At 48.4% G+C, this 16,000-nt stretch overlaps 1 protein-coding gene across 3 annotated transcripts in view; it reads left to right on the top strand.

Moving 5' to 3' along the window:
* Positions 1-16,000, top strand: part of si:dkey-181m9.8 (E3 ubiquitin-protein ligase RNF31) — a 104,004-nt gene that overhangs the window by 64,977 nt on the left and 23,027 nt on the right. For all 3 annotated transcript variants that reach the window (XM_038809166.1, XM_038809165.1, XM_038809164.1), the window contains 3 exons: positions 127-240; positions 1,368-1,425; positions 2,992-3,088. In XM_038809166.1, coding sequence (XP_038665094.1) covers positions 127-240; positions 1,368-1,425; positions 2,992-3,088 — 269 coding nt within the window. The remainder of the gene's footprint in view (positions 1-126; positions 241-1,367; positions 1,426-2,991; positions 3,089-16,000) is intronic.

Below are 16,000 nucleotides of genomic sequence, written 5' to 3'. Positions count from 1 at the left end.
GTGTTCCTATGTCCTGTTTTGCTATATCCCGTGTTCCGATGTGTATTTTGTCAGTAGTCATAGTCAGTGGAAACTGATTGCTTTATATATTTATTCAAACATTTTAAATGCATTTGATTGCAACAGGCTTGTGCATTCATGAGTAACTGCCACACTAAGGGTTTGCACGCACATCATCCCCGGGACTGTTTCTATCACCTCAGAGACTGGAGTGTGGAACGGCTGCAGCAACTGTTACACGTGAGTCATAGCTAATGTCTTGGTGCTCTACTCCCTAGAGTAATTTCAAATTATTCAACAAAGAGGAACGTTATCGTGGCGAGAGGACTATCGATACAGATTACTCCTTGATTGCCAACCCTGCACCCTTCCCCCAAGGCCGCCATTAGTTAGAGTGGACAACATGAAGAAAACCTCACTGGTAGGAGCAGTAACCGAATTGTGCCAGACCAGCTGATAATCCTGGAAGATCCCTGAGTGGCTCTTGCAGTCAGGATTTGTCCCGGGGTGGAGGAGATGTATATGGGGCACAGCCAGAAAACTGGCCCTTCTCCTTGGTCATACTATTCCTGAGTCAGACTGGATTCTGTGGTCACTGGCAAAGCAATGGCGCTGACCTCTGACCTCGAAGAAAGCCTTGCTGAAAGATGAGCAATTTCTGCAGCAAGAATTTTTCCTCCTCTCGCCATCTGGTTACGGAATTAGGTGGCGTTATTCTTTGGGGATTGCGTGTGGAGCTCAGTGATTTATCAAACTGTCCATGCAGCCAACCACACCAATTCTGTGAAAGACAGCAACCCAGAAGTAAAAAGCATTAAAATGAAATCACTTTTTAACATTTTTACAAAAAGAAACAAAAAATGAAGGTAGAAGCGGAACCAACATGCAAATAACTTTTTTTTAAATTCAGTATAAAAAATCTAAGAATTAATTATAATGGAAACAGTTAATACTACACAAACTTTAAAACACAGGGCTCGATCTCATGGGACAATGTGTAACTTTTTGTGGGGTTTCTAACTGCAATTTGAGAAAGGAAAAGGGGAAGTTGTCACCATATCAACTAATTTCAGTGATGGCTGGTTCTAGCGGGGGGGGGGGGGGGGGGGGGGCATGGGAGTGGTCGGTGCTGGCGGCATTGGTTCGGTTCACAGAGCAGCCTGTGGGGAGCAGTGAATGATAGACTGTAACTTCAGGATTTAAGCATTTATCTGTACTTATTGCAGTCAGTTTGAGGAGGAATCACCGTGAATGCTGACACTTTGTCATCAAAAACTCTGAAAATCTGAGCCTTTATAGTTTATTGAATACAAAAGCAATTAGTTTTTTTTCAGCACTTTCTTAACGTCTGATTTCCTTTGGTATAGAGCGCGGATATCTCTTTGACTGCCATTGGAAGAGATAACGCTCTAGGACAGGTGCAAGGTAATAATTATTATCTTTTAATAATAGGATGATACATTGCACAAAAATAAGGTTTGTATGAGTATCCGTGCATTCTCAATCTTTTCCATTAGGAATAGCTTGGCTATGGTGCTGTTAAGATGTGTATATATATCTATAGACCCATTGCTTACAATGAATTACACAATTGACAGAAGTGAACTGTTAAGTTTATCTCATTGCTTCCAACCTCAGCAGTGGTTCTGCGGGAGGTTTTTTTTAACCAGGGATGGAGAAAGGAAAGATCACTTTTTAATTTTTGTGAAAGTAGATCTTAATAGTTGGCAAATTGTAACAGAGAAACATAGATATTTTTTGCCCGAAAGAAAGTCGAGTGAAAAAGTAATGCCAATCTTTACAGCTGTAACCGAAGAACTGTTTTTGAACATGTGCCATGTTGTGATGTAGCCACCTAAGATGGCCACAAACGGACACAAAATGGAAGACTGCAAAGAGTGCAGGGTAAATGGACATGTTAAAGAGCAAACAGCTTGCAGAAGCAATTATGCATTGAAACAATTTCAGAAACCAGTTTCCTGGCAGCTGCAGAGATCAGGCAGCGCTGTAAATGGGAAAGCCGTTAACATAGTAATGAGGTGATACCGGGCAGTCCCAGGTACAATGGATACAATTAAGTATCAATTGATACTTTTAATAGCAGCCCAGTCACGATGGAGCCAGAGAAGCCCAGGACAATGAGTCCTAAGAACCACCCCAGCCATCAAGGAACGGCCCTAGGATTGGGGGGTTCAAACCATATCGATTGGAAGAGGCCCAATCGATCCCCAGCAGGTGAGGAAGCCCGCTCCAAGGGGCGCGGACCCCTGGGACCTATAAAAGAGAGGTCCCACGCATGGTTCAGTCTTCTGATTCTTTCTCCTGATTCCGGCTTCTGAATCCAGCCTCGAGACCCCTGTCTTCTCCATCAGCCGATTGAACTGAAGCCGCCAATAACTAAGTTCCTAACGACGATCGCTACCTGACCCCGGCATTACTTATACCCTTGCCGACCGATAGTAACCCGAAGCCTGCAGCCCAGAACAGAATGAAGGCCTTGTTCCCTGACCTCGCAGTTCCTTCTTAGCTAAGTATTAGTTATCTAGTGGTAGAAGTAAGTTAGTCTTTAGCGTGTGCATGAGTGTTATTATAATTGTGTTATAATAAACTCTAATTGTTTTGGACTTACTAATTGGTGTACAGCTTTATTGCTTTGAACTTGACCTTGATACTTGTGACGGTGTCTTTACGGCACCTGGCGACTCCAGAGCTTAGAACGTGAAACAGAGCCAAGTGAGTGTTAAACACACTCACCCAAAACGAGCAACAGTGATCATCTGGATTTGCATGTTGACTCAATAATGATGTGGATTTATATGAAGCACCCATAATACCGAATTAACATTTTGTGTGTGAAATTTATAACCCTACTTGTATTTATGCTGCAGCAGCAGCAGTTAATCCACATTTTTCTTTAAATGTTGGAAAATAGTTTTGCAAACCAGTGCTGAAGATTCTTTGTTCATCGTGATAAATACTGTCCCGCTTTAGGTAAATGTAAGGTGATGGAGCAGCGAGAAACCTCACACGGTCTGAAAGATGAACAATGTGGAGGCACTTCATTTAAAGGCTACTTAGGTTTTTGCAAGTAAGTGAAATGATAATGTCAGTTGGCAATGCTCTGAATTTAAGCATGTTAAGAATGATGTTTGTGGAAATTATCCAAGTTCCTACTCATTGAAAACAATACATAAAAGTTTATCATTATGCCATTTGTAGCAATTCTCAGATTTGGAAATCATCAAGTCAGTCCCAAAGGGGAAACGTGCTCATCTATTGGGCTTAATTTGTATCAAAGTTGTTATATTATTGAGCCTCTTGCTCATTGTAATAAACTGTGGGGAAAGCCAGCAACACTTGCGCAAATACAGTCCCATAGAAACAATGGAACGAGAATAAGTAGTTCCATAAGATGACACTTCTCGACAGCACAGCACTCCCTCATTCCGCACTGAATTGTCAGCCTAGAATACGTGCTCATCTCTAAAACAGACTTGAACCCAAGACTATCTCATTCAGAACTGAGCTGACTCCTATTTTATTTGTAAGTACTCAGGTTTGAGTGTCAGATATGGTTCATTTCTGTGCCTCACCAAGTAGCTTGAAATTGAATCTTGATGGTGCCAACTAACATTCTCACCACTCCTTTGAGCACCCAATCCAGTAGCATTGTTTTTACTTCAGCTCCTGTGTGCTTAAGATCTTCACCCTGGGTCCCCTCCAATTTTTCATTTACATGCAGCTGCTCAGTGACATTATTCACAAGCAGCTTCCAACCCTCTACTGGTAACATCCAACCCCATCTGTCCATGGTCAACATAAAGTCCAAGGCTGTTTCTGCATCATCCAGCTTCTTGTCTAGCACAATCTTGGGATGTGCCACTTTGTTAACAAACTGAAGTCATCCTTTTTGTCTTCCGGTTTACAAGCTGGCTGTTCAAGCTAAAACTAGAGCTATGCAACCATATGTTCTGAGTATATTGGTGTACTGAGATCTCTTATTTTCATTTTGTCTCATTTATAAGGTGGAATTGTTCCAGAAATCGGTACGGTGGCACAATGGTTAGCACTGCTGCATCATAGCGCCAGGGACCAGGGTTCAAATCCGGCCTGTTTGTGTGGAGTTTGCACTTTTTCACCGTGCGTTTCCTCAGGGTGCTTCGGTTTCCTCCCACACCCCAAAGATGTGCAGGTTAGATGGATTGGCCATGCTAAATTTCCCCTTAGTTTGTAGATTAGGTGGGGTTATGGGGATAAGGATGAGGAGTGGACCTAGGTAGGGTGCTCGTTCAGAGGGTTGGTGCAGACATGATGGGCTGAATGGCCTCCTTCTGCACTGTAGGAATACTGTAGTTCTAAAATTCAATCTTGGACAGGGAAACTGGTGTGTGACCCTCCGATGGCAGTGGTATTATTCCAGCTTCCTTAAACTATGTTTAAGACGTTGAGAGGCGTGATTTTTACGTCAGATTACTGGCGGGGCGCCTCTGATTCCTCCGCCCCTGTCGTGACCTCAGGCCTTCAGTAAATAGAGCGCCACGTTTAAAGGCCACCCCCGCACAGAACTCGCAGTCTTCAAGGGAGAGGAAGCTGCAGGGATCTGATGGCTGCCAAAGGGAGGAATCATGCTGCTGTCAAATTTAGTGATGCCGCCCTTAAGGGCCTACTGTACACAGTGGAGGCCTGCCGCAATGTCATGCCTCAATTGCTGGAGTTGCAAAGACAAACTCGGGATAGGCAGAAAGTTATCCGCTGCACTCCTTGGATTGCAAGGCACAATGGAGGAGTCTGTCTGTCTTCAGTCTGAGGTGCTAGTATTTTTTTAAAAATAATTTTTATTGAGATTTTCACAAAATATCAAAAACAGAAAATATCAACGAGAAAACAGTATTAACGAAAAAAACGGAGAAAAAAACCCCCCAAAAAAACAAAAAAAAGAAAAAACCCCAAAACCAAACCCCCCCCCCCCCCCCCAGTAATTACAAAAAGAAGAAATAGATTAGTACCCGGCATATTCAACAAACACATGTACACATTTCTCCCCTCCACCGAAACAACCCCCCCACCCCGGGCTGCTACTGCTGCCGGCCTATTTTACTACCATTCTGCCAGGAAGTCAAGGAAAGGCTGCCACCGTCTAAAAAAAACCCTATACTGATCCCTGCAGGGCAAATTTCACCCTCTCCAATTTGATGAACCCCGCCATATCATTGATCCAGGCCTACACGCTTGGGGGCCTCGCATCCTTCCACTGAAGCAAAATCCTCCGCCGGGCTACTAGGGACGCAAAGGCCAGAACACCGGCCTCTTTCGCCTCCTGCACTTCCGGCTCCACTGCTACCCCAACCCCAAAAATCGCGAGCCCCCAGCCTGGCTCGACCCTGGATCCTACCACCCTCGACACCGTGTTTGCTAACCCCAGCGCTGGGCATGCCCAGAACATATGGGCATTGTTCGCTGGGCTCCCCGAGCACCTAGCACACCTGTCCTTGCCCCCGAAGAACCTGCTCATCCTCGTCCCGGACATATGAGCTCTATGTAGCACCTTGAACTGTATGAGGCTAAGCCTCGCACAAGAAGAGGAGGAATTCACCCTTTCCAGGGCATCCGCCCACGTCCCCTCCTCAATCTCCTCACCCAGCTCCTCTTCCCAATTACCCTTCAGCTCCTCAATTGAGGCCTCGTCTACCTCCTGCAGTATGTGGTACACGTCCAAAATCCTCCCTCCTCCAACCCACACCCCCGAGAGCACCCTGTCCCGTACCCCACGTGGGGGCAATAGAGGGAACCCCTCCACTTTCCGCCTGGCAAACGCCTTAACCTGCATGTACCTAAACATGTTCCCCGGGGGGAGCCCAAACTTCCCTCTAACTCACCCAAGCTCGCAAACCTCCCATCTACAAATAGGTCCCCCAACCTCCTAATACCTACCCTGTGCCAGCTAAGAAACCCGCCATCAATGCTCCCTGGAACAAACCGGTGGTTCCCCCATATCGGGGACTCCGTCGAGCCCCCCACCTCCCCCCTATGCCGTCTCCATTGCCCCCAAATTTTGAGGGTAGCCGCCACCACCGGGCTCGTGGTACACCTCATTGGAGGGAGCGGCAACGGCGCCCTTACCAGCGCCTCCAGGCTCGTGTCCACACAGGATGCCATCTCCATCCTCTTCCATGCTGCCCCTTCCCCGTCCATTATCCACTTACGCACCATCGCTGCATTGGCAGCCCAATAGTACCCACAGAGGTTGGGCAGCGCCAGCCCCCTCCTATCCCTGCCCCACTCCAAAAACACCCTTCGCACCCTCGGAGTCCCATGCGCCCATACAAATCCCGTAATACTCCTGTTGGCCCTCCTAAAAAAGGCCTTCGGGATAAGGATGGGGAGGCACTGGAACAGGAACAAAAACCTCTGGAGCACCGTCATCTTGACTGACTGCACCCTGCCCGCCAGCGACAGCGGCAACATGTCCCATCTTTTAAACTCCTCCTCCATTTGCTCCACCAGCCTTGTGAGGTTAAGTTTGTGTTGGGGCCCCCCAGCTCCTAGCCACCTGGACTCCCAAGTACCTAAAGCTCCTCCCTGCCCTTTTCACTGGGAGCCTACCAATCCCCCCTCCTGATCCCCTGGGTGCACGACGAACAACTCACTCTTACCCAGGTTGAGCTTGTACCCTGAAAAGCCCTCAAATTCCTTGAGAATCTTCATCGCCTCCTGCATTCCCCCCACTGGGTCCAACACACATAGCAACAAGTCATCTGCGTAAAGTGACACTCGGTGCTCCTCCCCACCCCACACCAGACCCCTCCAATTCCCCGACTCCCTCAACGCCATGGCCAGGGGCTCAATTGCCAACGCAAAGAGCAAGGGGGACAGGGGACACCCCTGTCTCGTCCCCCGGTACAACCGAAAGTACTCCGATCTCCTCCTATTTGTGGCTACGCTCGCCATCTGGGCCTCATACAACAGCCTCACCCAACTGACAAACCCCTCCCCAAACCCAAACCTTTCCAACACCTCCCACAAGTATCCACACTCAACCCTATCAAAGGCCTTCTCCGCGTCTAATGCCACCACTATCTCCGCCTCCCCTTCTACCGCCGGCATCATTATAACATTCAGGAGCCTACGTATATTGGTGTTCAGCTGCCTTCCCTTCACAAACCCCGTCTGGTCCTCATGAATGACCCCGGCACACAGTCCTCTATCCTTGTGGCCAAGATCTTCGCCAACAGCTTGGCATCCACATTTAACAGCGAGATCGGCCTATACGATCCACACTGCAGGGGGGTCCTTGTCCCGTTTAAGGATCAAGGAAATCAGCGCCCGTGACATTGGCGCCCCCAGACCCTCCACCTGCCCCTCCTCCACCTTCGGAAATCTCAGCTTGTCCAAAAAGCGCCCCATTCCCACCCCCCTCCACCGGGGGTTCAGACCGGTACATTTCCCCATAAAAGTCCCTGAAGACCCCGTTAATGTCTACCCCCCTTCGCACCACATTTCCTCCCCTATCCTTCACTCCACCAATCTCCCTGGCCGCATCCCGCTTACGGAGCTGATGCGCCAGCATCCTACTCGCCTTCTCCCCATATTCGTACACCGCTCCCTGTGCCTTCCTCCACTGAGCTTCCGCCTTTCTGGTGTTGAGGTGCTAGTATTGACATGCCAATCCACCGAGGCAACACTGGTAGGATTGCAGCCGCCATGGAGACCTTGGACCTGGACATAAGTCCTACATTGCTCTGGGAATGGCACCCCATCACTGAGGCACTTGCTGTCATCCATCAGTATCAAGGCCAGAGGGGTGTGGGACATCTCCGGCCCATCCAGCTGTCCTTTCCTCTTAAGGCGACAGCTAGGGGCTCTTGGGCACCCACAGGAAGGTGGTTCAGGACCCCAAAAGCAGGCTGGGGCCCTCCAGGCCTTAGCCTTCCAGAGGCGCCCGTCATGGTCATCACAGACATTAGGGCGTGGCAGTCAGGATGCTACTTCCACCTTTACTGAGAATTTGGGGATGCAGCAAGACTTAGCAGCGAGGGTTAGAAAGATTAAGAAGATGTCGTTGAATAATTTGGGTAAGAGGGTTAATCACTTGTACATAATGTTGACCATTATTAATACACTCCCAAGATTTTCCCCTTGTTTATGATGAGCAGTGTTTATATTAATCAGATATGAAAACATGCTTCTTAAAAAATAAGGTGAGTGTCAGAGTCCAGATCCTCTACTCTATGTAGTGTGTAACATTGAGAACAGTGCTTGTCCAGCTTCACAGTCACTCTCCAGATCAGTGCTTCCTGCACCCCGATGTGGCTGTATTTGCTGCAGGAATCTTGTATCCAAGCATCACAGGGTTCTGTGATGTTCTCAGCATCTTAGAGTCAGGGCTGCCCCCCATTCTCGTCACCATTCCTGACAGATGATGGTGTGGTGTTAAAGGGAACAACTGATAAAGGCTGTCAAATGATCAAATGTTGTTAAAGTCCATGTGCCCGCTGTATCTTAGCGGCGACTCCATGAAATGACCCTCTTCACAGAGTGTATGTGTGCTGCCCTCAGCCAGACAGGTGTCAGACATTTACAGATGCAATGTGAAGACCTCGGGAGTGTCCTCACTGTGGATAGCACATGTATTGTGTATAGACTTACGAACAATGTCTCTCTGAGGCACATCCTCTGTGAAAACACCAGGCTCCATATTCTTGATGGTCTGCTCACTGCAGTATCAAAAAGAAAGAGATGCAAACATGCAAGCAATTGTCCCTTAAGGACCATTCTTGATTAAGTCATTGCCTGTGGTTGCCTCTCAAGGCCTCTTCATGCATGCCAGAGAGTCCAAGCCACCACATGGATGTTGAGTGCACGTGACGGTTCACTATACCCCATCCAACAATGCTCCAAACTACATGACCAAGTGCTAGCAGCTTCGGTCACTTGACTGCAACCTGAAACACTCATCTCGCACTTAGGCATTCTTTTGGACCATGAGAGTGAATTTTCAATATCTACTTAAACATAATGGAGCATATCCCTCCGTCAGTGTTCAATGGCCACCTTTCCCAAGGAGATCTGCAGGCTTTGACCAATGGGTTCTGCAGCCTTGTTAACTTGCCGTGCTACCTCCATAGCACTCATTTGAGTTTGAAGTGTGTACACGAGGGGTTAACAGTAGAGTAGCAATCGTTGACACAGTCCGGAATTAGTGCTGCTTGAGTGAGCACAATTGCTTGATTAGCCTGGCTTCTAGCATGTCAATTGAGCTTAACGTTTTGTTAAGCAGAGCCACCTTCTTGCGTTGGGATCATCACGAGCGCTATGCAAAGTTGTGTGCACTCAACTCTTGAGTTCCCCTCGAAGTTCAGGCTGTTTTTTTGTCGCTGGGAAACGCACCGAGGGCCTTCTCACGGATTCTCCGATCCCGCCACCGAACATACCCGTCACCATCGGGTGCAGAAAACCCCATCGTTGGGTTTACAGGCACCTTACACTTGCACATGTTACCTGTGCGTTTCTAACTTGCCTTGTCTCTCCCTATCATGCTGCTGAAACCCAGTTAGCTTGAGGGTTGATTTCTTGAATGTTTTTTTTTACTGTGCTCCATCATCAAACCTCAGGTAATACAAAGCAATACAGGGCAGCACGGTGGCGCAGTGGTTAGCACAGCTGCCTCAGGGCACCAAGGTCCCAGGTTCGCTCCTGGACCGGGGTCACTGTCCGTGTGGAGTTTGCACATTCTCTCTGTGTCTGCGTGGGTCTCACTCCCACAACCCAAAGATGTGCAGGGTAGGTGGATTGGCCACACTAAATTGCCCCTTAATTGGAAAAAATGAATTGGGTACTCTAAATTTTTTTTTAAATACAAAGCAATACTGTATGATGTGAGAAAGAATTTTTTATATGTGGTGAGTGGTAATGATCTGGCACTGGCTAGTCTCGAGAGTGGTAGAAGCTGAAGTGATCAATGATTTCAGAAGAAAACTGGATGGCCACTTGATGGAAATAAACTTACAGGTCTTCTGGGATCGCATGGGGGATTGGGACTGACTGGATTGCTGTGTGGGGAACCAGCATGGGTTCAGTGGGCTGAATGGCCTTGTCCTGTGCTGCAAACGTGTAATTATTCCTTGTTTGGTAGCCCCAATTCCCATTCCTTAGCAAATTAATTACAGTGCCTCCTCACTTAAAATCCTTTGATATTTTCACTGTATTCATGACCTCTGATTACTGATTTTGCATAGGAAACAGTTTCCCGCTACTTCCTCCATCAAATTTCCCTCATAATGTTTAAATACCTCCATTAGCTGTTCTTTGAACCTTCTTTGCTCGAAGGAGAACAATCCCTATTTCTCTTTCGCCACATAAGTGAATTCCCTCAATTCTGGTCGACCTCCGCTGTAACGTCTCTGGGGGCCTGACCACCAGCCTGGAATGTGATACCCAGAACAGGGCACAGTTCTCCTGCTGAGACCAATGATTTCTAAAGTTTGAGCACCGCACGACTTCCTTATTTTTACAATCAATGGCCCAATTAACAATGCCAGGAATCCTTATTCCGAATATTTTTAACCACCTTTTTAACTTGCCGTGCCACCTCCAAGGATTTGTGAATTTGCATATACCTGGTCCCCCTTACATCAGTAGTATGATAAATGCTTGAATCTCTTACCAGGGATGTGGTAACAGCGCTTAACTAATGATAATATGACCAGGCAGAGGCTACTGGATTTATTAAAGGAAATTCCTGTGAGGCAAATCTGTTTTTTTAAGTTGTAACCAGCAGGGTAGATGAGGCAGAATCTGTGGATGTGATGTGGTTGGATTTTCAAAATGCATTTGATAAGGTACCAGACTAGAGATTATTGTACAAAATGAGGTGCTTGTTGAATTCGGGAAAATAGCATGTATTGAGGATTGCTTAAAGGACAATAAACCGAGAATAGGAATAAATGGGCCATTTTACTGTAACGAATGGGGTACTGCAAGGATCACTATATTAATGACTTGGAGACAAAGGGGCCGAATGTAATCTATCCAAGTTTGCAGATGACACAAAATTTATTGAGAAAATAAGCTGCACGGAATATGCAAAGAGGCTGCAAAGAGATGAAGAGAGGTTAGGTGAGTGGACAAGAACATGGCAAATGTAATATACTGTGCCTGTGCGGAAGTGTGAGGTTAGCTATTTTGGATAAACTGGCAACACCCTGCTCTATTTCGCCACTACCTCTCGTGACTCCTCCACTGTTGCTTAAATTGCAAGACTGCCTTTTTGATTTCCCATTCTGGATAAGCAGAAATTTCCTCCAATTATGTATTGGGAAGCCTCAAGCCATTGATTATGGGCTCTGTCCCTCTCTTGGCAACTGAGACTAAACCAGATTCTTCACAATCTTGATGATATATTTGACCCCAAGGTGAGCCTTCAATCACACATCCACAGTATCACTAAGCTATTTCCACTACCCTAACATCACCTGACTTCACTTCAGCTCAGCTCATCTGCGGCTGAAATCATACTTGCCTATCACCTCTAATCTTGACTATTCTAAATCTCCTAGTTGGCTTTCCACATTCTACCTTCCAAAAGCTTGAGGTTAGCAATTTGTTGTCCGTGTGCTCACACCAAGTCCCATTTTCCTAGCACCCACCATGCTCAATAACCTATATTGGCTCCAAGTCAAGCAAAGCTTCATTTATTAAAAAACAAATTCTCATCTGTGTTTTCAGCTCCCGCCATGGTCTTGCCCCGTCCATATCTCCAACCTCCAGATCCACAATCTTCTAAGCTATCTGCGCTTCGCTAATTCTGGCCTTTTGTGCATCCCAAATTTAATTGAGAATCAAATTTAAAAGAAATAGGAGCAGGAGTAATTCCTGTACCATTAATGGACAGATGTTCAGCTGGCTAGGTCCCAAGCTCTGGAATTCATAGATCATAGAATTCCTACAGTGCAGAAGGCGGCCATTCGGTCCATCGAGTCTGCACCGACCCTCTGAAAGAGCATCCTACCTGGACCCACTCCCGCACCCTATCACCATAACCTCTTTTACCTGGCCACTAAGGTCAATGGCCAATCCACCTAATCTGCACATCTTTGGACTGTGGGAGGAAACCGAAGCACCCTGAGGAAAGTTTCTCGTTTCTTTTGTTTTGTGGACGCTATTTGTAATGCCTTCTCTATTGATTTGGGGCCAGTTGCAGAGCTGAGTGAATTAAAGTTTACATTTGCACTGTTGGGGGATGGAGGTGTGTTTGTTCAGATGCTGGATCTCTTGCTTGATCTTTTCTTTGTTTCGCTTTATTTTACTCTGTTGGGCAATTGTGTTGGGATTGTTTGTCATTTCGATATGCGTGTATGAGCAGGGCGGAAGGTGGGGAGGGAACAATAGATGGGAAAATGTCTGGCGCCGGGGTGGGGGCCATCAAGCTAGCTGGACGGGCTAGCTCACGGAAGCATAGTGGGAGGTGAGCAGATGTTAGGCTTATCAAAGGGGTTGATTTACATTGTGTTGTTACTGGGGGGGGGGGGAATGTTTTGCTGACGAGGGAGGGACTTGCTGAGGGTAAGAGAGGAGGTCTGGGGCGGAGGCTGCCTGGGGGCGGGCTGGAGACTGGCCCAAGAAAGGTGATGGCTGATCGGTGAGAGGAGGGGGGTGCGATGAGCCCCCCAACTAGGCTGATCACCTGGAATGTACGAGAGCTAAATGGGCCTGTCAAGAGGGCATGCGTATTCGCACATTTGAGAGGACTGAAGGCGGACGTGGTAATGCTGCAGGAGACGCACCTTAGAGTAGCTGACCAGATTAGATTAAGGAAAGGTTGGGTCGGACAGATTTTTCACTGGACTCGAAGACTATAGGGGTTGGGACCCTGATCAATAAGCGGGTGGTATTTGGGGCGGGAAGAATAGTTTTGGGTGTGGGAGGCCGGTACATTATGGTCAGTGGGAAATTGGAAGGGGTGCAGGTGGTACTAGTAAATGTGTATGTGCCAAATTGGGACGATGTGGAGTTTATAAAGAGGATGCTAGGGAAGATACTGGACCTGGATTCGCATAAGTTGGTTATGGGAGGGGACTTCAACACAGTTATTGACCCTCGTTTAGACTGGTCAAGCCCAAAAACGGGCAGGGTGCCAGCAATGGCAAAGGAACTAAAAGGATTCATGGAGCAGATTGGGGGAGGTGGGGGTGTGGATCCATGGAGATTTGGGCAGCCGAGGGTGAATGAATTCTCCTTCTATTCCCACGTGCATAAAGTGTACTCCCAGATTGATTTCTTTATTCTGAGCAGGGCCTTACTGACGGGGGTGGTGGACACTGGGTACTCGGCGATCACAATCTCAGACCATGCTCCACACTGGGTTGACCTACAGGTTAGTAAAGGCAGTAACCAGCGCCTGCACTGGAGGTTAGACGTGGGTCTTCTAGCTGGCGAAGAGGTGAGCGGGCAGCTGAGGAAATATATTCAGAACTACCTGGAAGTCAACAACACGGGGGAAATTTTGGCAGCGGTGGTCTGGGAAGCATTGAAGGCGGTGGTTAGAGGGGAGCTGATCTTGATACGGGCCCACAGGGAGAAGGTAGACAGGCAGAGACGGACAGACCGGTAAAGGAGATACTACAGGTTGACAGGAGGTATGCAGAGACCCCAGAGGCAGTGCTTCTAAGGCAACGGCGGAAGCTACAGGCCGAGTTCGGCTTGTTAACCACAGGGAGGGAGGTGGAGCAGCTGTGAAAGGCGAGTGGGGCGATTTATGAGCATGGAGAGAAGGCCAGCAGAATGCTTGCACAGCAGCTTAGAAAGAAGGAGGCAGCCAGGGAGATAGGGAAAGTATAGGATGGAGATGAAAACCTGTTTGGAGACTCAGCAAGGGTGAATAAGTCGTTTAAGGAGTTTTACAGGAGGCTGTATGGGTCGGAACCCCCAACGGGGCCGTAAGGGATGAGGCACTTCCTAGGGGGGCTGAATTTCCCGAAGGTGGATGGGGAGCTGGTAGAAGGGCTGGGGCCCCCGATCGGGATGGAAGAGATAGTGGAGGGTCTGAAGGCCATGCAGTCGGGTAAAGCCCTGTGGCCGGGCGGGTACCCAGTGGAACTTATGAAAAGTTCTCTGGGATATTGGGGCCGTTGTTGAGGACATTCAATGAGGCAAGGGAGAGAGGGGTGCTTCCCCTGACGATGTCACAGGCCACGATTTTGTTCATCCTGAAGTGGTACAAGAATCCGGAGCTGTGTGGGTCCTACAGACCGATATCCCTATTGAATGTGGATGCCAAACTGCTGGCCAAAATTTTGTCCTCTAGGATTGAGGATTGTGTTCCGGACGTTATTGGGGAGGGCCAGACGGGGTTTGTTAAGGGAAGGCAGTTGGTGGCTTTTGATGAAGTAGAATGGGAATATCTGTGGGAGGTACTGGGATGGTTTGGATTTGGGCGGGGCTTTATTGACTGGGCCAGGGTGGTGTATCAGGCTCCTGTGGCGAGTGTACGGACGAATAGGACAACATCAAACTATTTTAGGCTGCATCAGGGAACGAGACAGGGTTGCCCCTTTTCCCCACTGTTGTTTGCATTAGCCATAGAGCCGCTGACAATTGCACTGAGGGCTTCAAGTGGCTGGAGGGGGGGGGGCTGGCCTGGGGGGGGGAATGGAATAAAGAGCCTCGCTCCTGTATGTATCGGACCCAGCAGATGGGTTGGAAGAAATCATGAGGATTCTGGGAGAATTTGGCCAGTTTTCAGGGTATAAACTAAATATGGGGAGAAGTGAGATGTTTGCGGTCCAGGTGAGGGGACAGGAGAAGCGACTGGGGAAGCTGCCGTTTAGAGTGGCAGGGGAAGCTTTAGGTATCTAGGCATCCAAGTGGTGCGGGAATGGGAAAGGCTGCACAAGCTAAATCTGCCTCTAGTAGACCAAATGTAGGACGATTTTTGGAGGTGGGATGCGCTCCCGCTGTCACTAGCTGGGACGGCGCAGACGGTGAAGATGATGGCCCTCCCGAGATTCCTGTTTGTGTTCCAGTGTCTCCCCATCTTTATTCCGTGGTCCTTTTTTAAACGGGTCAACAAAGTGATCACTGGTTTTGTATGTGCGGGCAAGACACCGCAAGTAAGGAGGGGGATGCTTGAGCGGAACCGGGGAGAGGGCGGGCTGGCGCTACCAACCTTCAGTAACTACTATTGGGCGGCGAATATGAGCAGGAAGTGGGTGGGGGGAAGGTCGGCATGGGAGTGTATGGAGGCGGCTTCATGTAAAGGCACCAGCATAAGGGCACTGGTAACGGTGCCTCTGCCGTTCCCCCCGGCACAGTACTCCACCAGCAGTTAGAGTCTGGGGGCAATGGAGGAGGCATGTGGGAGCAGAGGGAGCATCGGTTTGATCTCCAATTTGTAACAATCACCATTTTGCCCCGGGAAGGATGGACGGGAAGTTCAGAGATGGCAGAGCGCAGGGATTGAGAGGATGGGTTTATGTTTATAGAGGGGAGCTTTCCTACCTTGAGGGAGCTAGAGGAGAAATTTGGATTGGCGATGGGAAACAAATTCAGGTACCTGCAGGTGCGGGGCTTCCTATGCAGGCTAGTTTCAACCTCCCGCTCCTACCACCAAGGGGGAATACAGGACAGGGTAGTTTCTAGAGAGTGGGTGGGAGAAGGGAGGGTCTAATGGGGTCAGAGGAGACTCAGACTGGGGAGTTGAAGCGCAAGTGGGAAGAGGAGTTGGGAGAAGAGATAGAGGATGGTCTATGGGCGGATGCGTTGAGTGGTGTCAACGCGTCCACAACATGTGCCAGGCTCAGCCTGATACAATTCAAGGTCGTTCACCGGGCTCACTTGACAGTGGCCCAGATGAGCAGGTTCTTTGGGGTAGAAGATAGGTGTGCAAAGTGTGCGGGAGGACCAGCACGCCATGTCCACATGTTCAGGGCATGTCCGAAGCTTAGGGGATTTTGGCAGGGGTTTGCAGATATCATGTCCACGGTGTTAAAAACAAGGGTGGCGC

The sequence above is a fragment of the Scyliorhinus canicula genome, chromosome 10, assembly GCF_902713615.1.
Source record: "Scyliorhinus canicula chromosome 10, sScyCan1.1, whole genome shotgun sequence".
Lineage (NCBI taxonomy): Eukaryota > Metazoa > Chordata > Chondrichthyes > Carcharhiniformes > Scyliorhinidae > Scyliorhinus > Scyliorhinus canicula.
This window is presented reverse-complemented; position numbering and strand designations above follow the sequence as displayed.